Here is a 9,286-nt window from a genome sequence, read left to right on the forward strand (position 1 = left end):
AACAAAAAAAAAAAAAAAAAAAAAAATCCCATGTCTCTTTCCCTCATCAGTCCATAGTTCTTATCAGGTGCTCCAAATATGCTCACTGAATTGGCAAGAAAAGAGGAGGAGGACACAATGAGAAGGCTGCCCTGACCTACGCGGGACCCCTCCCTTGGTTACGCTGAAAGAGCACAGGAAAAAGTCTTTGCTGATTGCATTAAGGTTTCCACATGAGAAACTGATTACTGATTGTTGTAAATCCTCCCAAACACCCAGCTCAGGCACAGCAACATTCTGGCTCAATATGTCATGCTTAGGAAACTTGGGATTATTTGTACATGAACACATTTTTTTCATCATTTGTGCACATCAATTCTGAGCGACGACGCTACCCAACAGCCCCCAAAGGTCTCCCTAACCTCTAGCGTTAACTCTGTCCAGCTCCGGGGCCACTTACACCATACTTTCAGGCTCCACCGCACAAGCACCCACGGCTTTGGTGACGTTCACCAGGAGGGCTTGGTTTATCCCGACCAGGAGGCTCACGAGGGGCTGGATGCCGCCGCACTTCCGCACGATGACTCGGTTTTCGTAGTCTTGGCAGCACTCCCCCAGAGCCCCGACCACATTCACAAGCACCTCCTCGGGCTGGTCGGTCAGAAGTCCCACCAGCGTCTCAATGGCTCTGTATTCCCGGAACCTGGAGCCAGCGAGAGGAGCGAGAGTGATTTCTCCTTCAGAGCTGGCTGGCAATGTCAACAGCAGCACAGACAGCAACTGAAAAGTGCCAGCATCTTCCGTCAGTCCCCACAACCACCCTAGGATGAGGCACTGCTTAACCCCAATACCAGACAACCAGCCGAAGCCCCTCTGATACCACTGGTCCACCTCCATCTCACACAAACTGCTTTACACTGTTTCATGAAAGGAATTCTGTATGAAAATATTTTTGCTTTTAAATGCATTCAACATGACTCTTGGGGTTAGTAAGTCTCAAAATAAGTAGTAATTTGTGCTGCTTAGATAAAACAAAAATCTGTCAGACTCTGCTATCTTCAGTACTATTAATATATTTAGCACCTTTCTTACCCGTGTAATTTTATTCTGATTTTGCTCACTATATATTTAAACCAAGCTTGCTACACAAGGGTAAATATTAGAGATTGTTTCTACATAAAACATTTTTCTTTCTAAAAAATTTCAGCAGTATTTTTAAATATGACAGTTGAATTTTTACTGCTGAAATTTGGGGAAACTTTTAATTAAGATAAAAGCTTAATTAGTTGAGGTTACTTTTAATAAATTCATAACTTCATCATACATTCTTTAGTTAGGTAAACTTATTTTGTGTTAGTTGGGATCCGTGGTTTTCTTGTTAAGACAGATCAGAAAGAGACAAGAAATTACCTCAAAATATTCATTAAGAATGTGAAGTCAAAATTTATACAAAGATACAAATCTAATGATTGGAATAAATACAATTGCAAATAAATACAGTAAAAATTACAAATAATTTAAAATACAATGTGATGAATCTATTTGAAAAATATGCTTTAAGAGTGCCTAGTTGGAATTGAGCAGACTCAATTGATTATTTTTAGAAAATGAAAAACAATGGCACCGATTTCTACCTCTAATGGTTCAGTGGGGAATTCCTCCCCTTCACCTTGGTAGGTCTCTGCAGGAAACACCAGAGAGATTTCTAATTTAAAAGGCTGAAGCCACCTGTTTGTACAGAAATCCCACCAGGCCCCTCTGAAGTACACAAAACCACTGCCGGCTCACGGGGTGGCCCAGCACCCTGTCACTTCAGAGAGTCCCCTCATCTGCCACACAGTGTGCGTCTCCGAACGACATCAAGGTGGAATTTTTAAGAAAACGGCACAACATCTGAGGGAGGACGTGTTCCAGGCCACGCCTTTCTCAGAGGAGGCTGAGCAGCAGTCTTACTTGGTCACGTTCTCCTTGCTGATGGAGCATTTCCATATCGCCCCCGTGACGGCGGCCAAGCGCTCTTTATTGTCGGTGTTGTTGAGAAGACTGGCCAGGGGCTTCAGTCCTCCGTGCAGCCTCACCAGGTCGCGGGTTTCCTCATCTTCAGCACACTACACAGAAGGAGAACCAGAGGCAGTGAGCGGCCGAGGCCTCTCGGGGGCACGGTGAGGGTTAGAGAAGCTACCACGCTCCACATGGTCCTCGACTTACTGTGGTTCCACCCAGGGCTTTCTAGCCTTGGGGCGGAATAAGAGGAGTGCAGAGGCGCAGGTCTCTTCCTGGCTCACTGACTCACTACATCACACTCTGTGGTGCTGGCCAGTGGGACTGAGCAGCAGCTCCCAGCTGGAGCTGGAGACTGTGCTGCTGAAAGACCCTACTCCTAGTGCGCTGTGCTGCTGAGCTCTCGTGTTCAGTGGTTAGGTCCGGCCAGTGCCTTTGCAGTTGACCAGCTTTGTCAGGATCAACCCCCTTGTAAGTCGAGGAGCATCAACAGTAACCATGAGACTTCTTTTCCGAGGATCATTTTCTGAAGGTGCCTCTAAGCAAAACATCATTCTTGCCCATCCTGGCAGTCACCTGACCCTCCGGCTCTCCACTTGTGTGGTTTTGGGGAATGCCTAACAGGTTCTACTTATTTGGCAATTCTCTCTAGCTGTTTGTGAGGTACCCTGGGCCTCTATAGGGCAGAAACAGAGGTCAGTAAGAAATCAAGAATACAGCGACAGGGCCGTGGATTTAGCTGAGTGGTGCCACCGCCTACCTCACAAGCACAAGGACCCAAGTTCAATGCCCAGTACCAAGTAAAAAAAAAAAAAAAAAAAAAAAAAAAAAAAAAAAAAAAAAAAAAAAAAAAAAAAAAAAAAAAAAAAAAAAAAAGACTACAGAGACAGTTGAGCACCCACGTTTAAAAGTTTGCAACAGCTAAATCTTGGCAACAGCCCAAAAGTCCACTGATGAGTGGATAAAGAAGATGTGGGTTTTTTTTAAAAAATGAAATGGAGTACTGTTCAGCCATAAAGAAAGACAAACTTGAGGCATTTATAGCTACATGGATGCACCACCTTGAGGCCATACGCTTAAGTGAAATAAATAGGACACACATGTGTAAAATACCAAATAGTTTCTCTGGTGCGAGAGACTGAAGGTATACATGAGGACTAAAATGGATAATAGATATTGTGAAATAGGAAGAAAATGTTTAAAGGGAAAGGAGAACTGGAGAGGGGCCAGGGGAAAGGAAAGGAAAACAAATGAAAGTAAGAAGGAAAAAAAGGAAACAAAGCTTTTGTATATAGGGGGTGGGGGAGCTGGAGGAGGGCAGGGGAATGGGAAAAAAATAAGAATCAAGATATATCATGTACAGGTACAAATTCTCAATGATGAATGTGATCATAAGGTACACCAAAATGTACCAATGAACTCAATAAAAATTTAATTTAAATTAAAAAAGAAATCAAGAATACACAGGCTGGAGTGGACAATGTCTATAGTGAGATAACCCAGTCTTTGGAAAATGTAGCAAAGGAGACAGAAAATAACAACACCAAGGATTTAGTCTACTTTTAATGACCCTGCAATCTTGAGATGATTTGCTCACCAGGGTTTCCATGGCCAGAGGAATGATTGACATCAATCCTACCCTAGCTTTTTATTCAAATAGGTTTATCCACACTGTGTCCCGCTTTGAAATAAACATCTCAAGCTGACTCTTCTTCTCAGATTACAGAGTCAACACATGATAAAGGAACTACAGAGTTGCCTACGACCCTAAGCACGGTTGTTTTCCAAGACCAAGGGATGCAGAAGCGGTCTTAACTCCATCCAGGAAGGCCACAGAAGAAATCCTCATCCCAGTGCACCTCAAAGACAAACCTGCCACGCTCATCTTCTGCGTGTGACTTGAGTCTGGTTCAGTGAGAAATGCAAAAATTGAGTGCTATTTCTAACCCAGTCATAAAGGTTATTGATGCGAGGCACAGAGACAAGAGAAGGCCATCTGTCCTCGTTACGGCCTGAGCTGTGCTTCCTCAGGTTCCTGTCGTGAAGTCTGACCCTAGTACAGCACCTCGGAGTAAGAACGTGCTTAGGGACAATCAATCTAGGCCAAATGGATCACAGGCGTGGCCCTAATTCAATGTAGCTCTCCTTAGGAGAAGATCAAGACAGACAGACAAAAAGGAGACCTCACACAATGGCAGGGAGGAGAGGGCCACCTCACAAGCAAAGAAGAACAGAGACCCTAGAGGACACCGACCCTGCTGACACTGGGATCTCAGACTTCATTCTCATCACCCTGGGGAGATAAAGTTCTGTTGTTCAAGCCATGCACTCTGGTACTGTGTTACGGTGGCCCTGGAAAACTAACCCAGTGCCTGTGCTGAACTGAATTCTTTTGCCTCTATGTTTTCAGTATACTGTGAGTGCATTTCTCCAGGGAACCAACTCTGACAGGTAGAAGCCGGCCGGTCACTGAATAACTTAGCATTTATTCATTACAACAGTCCATCTTTTCCCCTTTACCACTGTTTTCTAATACACTAAGATATTTATGATCCACAAGAAGCTCACAAAGATTAAAATAAGTAAACTTAGCCAGGCATTATGACACAACACCATTAATCCCAGCTACTGAGGAGGCTGAGGTAGGAGCATGCCAAGTTCAAGCAGTCTTTGTAAATTAGCAAGAGTCAGTCTCAAAACTAAAAAGTTCTGGGCAAGTAGCTCAGTGGTAGGGAATTTGCTTAGCATGCGCTAAGGCTCCAGGCTCAATTCCTTGCACTGCAAAACATAGAATAAGCAAACTAATTGTAATAAGCATAGACACACAGGTGTGCAAACACCGATTTGTTCATATTGTCTTGGAAGGAAAAGCATTTCCCAAGATCACTGCATTGATATGCAGATAGCAGATATGCAAGATGTGCAGAAAGTAATATAGGTGCACATGTGCTTATTTAGCTATTTTACACTAAGTACATTGTGTTAGGAGGCTCTGAGAGATAGCCAGGCCTTAGCAATGTCCACGAGCACATATACTGAAGTAGGTTTCTCTCTGACACATGCAAGTACGGAATCCACCGTCATCACAGGACAGGGCTCTCAGGTCTACAGGTGCATAAAATCCCCAGGGTACTTACTAAAAATGCAGACCCCAAGGTCCCTCCCGAGAGACGGTGGCCACACATTTAGTCACTGCCATGAGCTATAAAGCGAGGACACCCGCGGCTGGCTGGCCCCACCTGGTAAATGGCCATGGCACAGTGCTCCTGCAGCTGCTCATTCTGGCTGTTCAGGTTCTTCACCAGGTTTTCAATGATCCTCTCCGCTTTGATTGCTGCTCGGTAGTTCTCCTAGGAACAATAACTTCGATACTTACATGCGTATCACGTATAAGTACAAGTGTCTGCTTATGCTTATAATTTTGCTGAACAAACTTGCTAACTGAATGAACAGTAGAATCCCAGCTTAAGATGCCCATACAACAAGAGAGCTAATCAGCACTGGAAAAACATGTATCGCGCAGGGACTGATCTCGTTCATGTGCTCATTTGATCTCTTGTTCTAATAAAAAGCTGACACTTCGGCAGGGGGATCCTTCACAGTCAGGACAACCTTGAACATTATCGTTTGGGCTAAAGAGAGTCAACTTAAGAAGGCAAAAGAACCTATTATGTAAAGGTACAGGATCCCAATAATGAAGGTAACTGTACTGTATACCTAGATTGCACCAATAAACTCAATAAAAAGAAAAAAAAGGCAAAAGAAGAAGAGCTGCTCTAGGCACCTCGGATGCACACTCTTGCAGCGTGCCCACCACGGGGATCAGCATGTTCTCGTGGGAAGTCTTCAGCAACCGCGCCAGCAGAGGGATGCCCCCGGCCTTGCGAATGGCCTCTTTGTTGGAGTAGCTCTTGCTGCAGCTCCACAGGGCCAGCGCCCCGCAGCGGGCCACTTCCACATCCCTGGTCTCATAGACACTCGACTGAGCAGGCTCCGCTGAATTCTGCGCACAGTCCAGCAGGGCCACCTGCAGAAGACACGAAAGCTGTGCGGTCAGCATCCGGGGAGTAACATTTACCCCATCCTTCAATCGCTGCAGTGGCTGTTGTGCCTCCACCAAAACCAAGAACGCTTCAGAAAAAATAACTTTTCTATGATACAGTAGCCAGAGCAAATAAAGAAATAAACAAAAGCACTTCAAAAGACCTTCCTCTGGATTTGGGAGCTCTTGCATTTCCTTCCCACAAGAAACTTAATCTCACCACAATAGTATTTCCTTAATTTGTCTCTAATATTTACATTGTTAATACTTAAGAACCACATCCTCAGGCCTAGTTTCTCAGAAAGTTAAGGTCCCTAAAACCATTACAGTTTCCAGTGAAAACTGAATGCTTTATATACTCTCAAAACCATGACACCTTTTGGAAGCATACAGCCTTCCACGTGTGCCAGTGTCCCCTTTCTTCCAACCAAAATCACTAGAGTCTTTCACCAAAAGGCAATTTACTGAAAGGCTTCTGCAGAAGCCGGGCTGCCCCTGGGAGGGAGTGCAGTCTGGTCTCTCCCGGGCTGTGGCCCTCCCATCTTGGGGACTCATTGTCTTCATCGAGGGCTGTGACACCATCTACAGATCCATCCTTCTTCCCCGCTGGGCCAACTGCACAATCCTGCCGACCGAGTCGTGACCATCAGCCCAAATTTAGGAGGGAATGACCCGGACCTAGTTTACAGACTCAGTCCCAATCCGGATCCCCGGGGAGAGACGAGTGGAGCAGCCTGAGTCAGCTGGACACTCGTGAGTTAGTCAGTCCAGCTCTTACCGTGATCCAGTTACAACAGGGCAGAGTGTTCAGGGCACCCAGCTACTGTAGCAATGGGAAAACACAAGAAACACCCATCTGTGTGCTGTATTCAAGGCCTCATCCTCATTCACCCTAACTCACCCCACAGACCCTAGCACCCCGGTTGCCCTTGTCACCTGGGCCTGGCCACACAGAATCACCTGCATCTCCCAAAGCCCTCCATGCTGTTTATCAGGCCCCGCCTCATGTTCTTGAAATGTTTTTCCTGGTGGCTCTGCCTAAAATACTTCCCTTCCAAAACTCAGCAAAGCACCTTCTCTCCCAGCCTGCCTTGACCGTCCCCCTATGGAACCGACGGATCAGCCCTCCCTTGTTCCTCTGGCATTCTCAGAGCTGCGACACGTTTCGTTCTACCTGCAACCCCTCGGCCCCTATGCTCACCACTACCACATCCCTGGTCGGGGACAGGCCTCTGTGCCTGTCCCCAGCTCCTATTCTATGACCTGACACACACACACACACAGTGCTGCTTGGGAAATGTCCCACACGTCTTTCAGCGAAGCGGCAAGAGACACAGGCCCAGCCACGGCACTGACGCGTGGATGTGTACGTGCTTGCTGGGACCTGGCCGTGGGTCCCACCTGGATGCAGCATCCCTGTCCCTGCTTGCTCCCCTACCGGGTGCCTCTCTAGAGCCTGATGTGTGCCAGGCAACCACACCCACGGTGGCCAGTGCCATGCTAACCCTAACCCTAACCCTAACCCGCACTCAAAGCGTTGACTCATAGGCCAAGACCAGCCCTGGTCTACCCCAATCAGTCATCTCTCTCATTTGCAGGTTTCCCTCGGACTCTTGCCCGGCAAGTGTGTAAAAACACATTTCTCTACTGGAAAAGCGGGCAGTCATCACTTCAAATGAAATCCCTGTGAATAATTCTGTGTATATATTTCTAGTCCATATCTTAATACCGGTGGTAGCTCTTTAAAAACTGTAATCATGGATACCAACAGTTTTCAATCCCGTCATGGTTTCACATAAGATTACTATAATTGCATATGCTACTAACTGCTCTTCACAGACAAAATACCGATCACCAACTAGAGATGTTTCCCACGGATAACTCCACACCCTTTTTATTGCCTGCGTAGTGCTCTGAACCACCTGGGCTGATAAGACCGCAGGCTTCTACTCACAGCGAGGGGCCGTCTCCCTGGGAGGAGCCTACACTGAGATCAACATGTATGAGGTCAGGGCAGCACATCTGCCCTTCTCTCACCCTCTCTGCCTACATACATGAACAGTTAAAAGGCTTCCATCTCTTTGGAAGCGGAATATCAATACCCTCTCATGACCACTCCCTAACGCAGGAGGACCAGAATTATTCTTCCTCTGGAAGTATAAAGAAAACGGTGACCCCGGAGCTCGCCTCGATGGCCAGGACACGTGGGAAGTGAGCAGGCGGCCCCTCAGCACTCACCAGTCTGGTGATGCCCCCGTGCTGTCGCACCACCCGGCGGGCTCGCTTGAACTTGGCGACATTTGCAATGGTCTCAGCTGCCAGACACTTCAGAGTCTTGTAGGGAGAACTGAGGATATTCACCATAATTGGTAAGCCCCCAAGGTCAACAATATTACGCCGGATTTGAGGATTATGACTGATTTCCTTCAGGATTTTTAATGAGCCAATCTACATTTGGGGAGGAGCGATAGATGAATGAACGCTTAGTACATAACCAGTGCTATGTTTTTAAAAATTCCACATCTACCTGAAACCCTTCCCCAATTAAGTTTTTAAGAAATAGTTTCCATTCCCAAGGGTTAGACACAAGTCTTGTACTTTCCTTCATTAAGGTCAACAAACATTCATCACTCCAAAAGCGAAAGAACTAATGGAAAAGAGCAAATGAGAGAACAAAAATGTAGGGAGAACATTACTGAGAAAAAAAACTAAGTAACCTCTCTAGTTTACCTACTCTAGTTTCTTTCTTTCTTTTTTTTTTTTTTTTTGGTACCAAAGATTGAACTCAGGTCCTTGTGCTTGCAAAGCAGGTGGCAGAACCACTAAGCTAAATCCCAGCCCCTTCCCCGCTCTAGTTGAATTGAAAAACCACTAACTGTGGAGATTGCACAGCCGGGCAGTGTGTGGCTAGTCTTCCACTGGCTTTGCCACAATGACACACAACTGTGGTCTCTGTCACTTTTCAGGGATGCAAAAGCTGCTGCTGTGAAAACCGTGTCTCTTCACCTGGACCTGTGAGTGTCCAACAGGGTGACAGGAACAAGATAAAAAAACTTGACCAGGGAGGCACAGAGCACACACCCACGATGCCATGACTCTGGGGCAGGACGATCACAAGTCCCAGCCCAGCCTGGGCAACTCAGGGACTTAACAATACCCTGTCTCAAAATAAGAAAAATTTTTAAAAAGGGCTGGTGGGTGTGGCACGGTGTGAAGGCTCAGGGTTCATCCCCCAGTACTGAAAAAAAAAAAAAAAAAAAAAAA

The 9,286-nt window shown here is 46.2% G+C and overlaps 1 protein-coding gene across 4 annotated transcripts in view; it reads right to left on the reverse strand.

Moving 5' to 3' along the window:
* The window catches only part of Armc4 (armadillo repeat containing 4), a 166,624-nt gene that overhangs the window by 92,369 nt on the left and 64,969 nt on the right, over positions 1–9,286 (reverse strand). For all 4 annotated transcript variants that reach the window (XM_033765651.1, XM_010614782.2, XM_010614784.3 and 1 more), the window contains 5 exons: positions 8,261–8,470; positions 5,765–6,007; positions 5,220–5,330; positions 1,933–2,087; positions 440–682 (listed from right to left, as the gene is read on the reverse strand). In XM_033765651.1, the coding sequence (XP_033621542.1) occupies positions 440–682; positions 1,933–2,087; positions 5,220–5,330; positions 5,765–6,007; positions 8,261–8,470 (962 nt within the window). The remainder of the gene's footprint in view (positions 1–439; positions 683–1,932; positions 2,088–5,219; positions 5,331–5,764; positions 6,008–8,260; positions 8,471–9,286) is intronic.

This window comes from Fukomys damarensis, unplaced genomic scaffold (assembly GCF_012274545.1).
Source record: "Fukomys damarensis isolate Sample0158 unplaced genomic scaffold, DMR_v1.0_HiC HiC_scaffold_19, whole genome shotgun sequence".
Taxonomy (NCBI): Eukaryota; Metazoa; Chordata; class Mammalia; order Rodentia; family Bathyergidae; genus Fukomys; species Fukomys damarensis.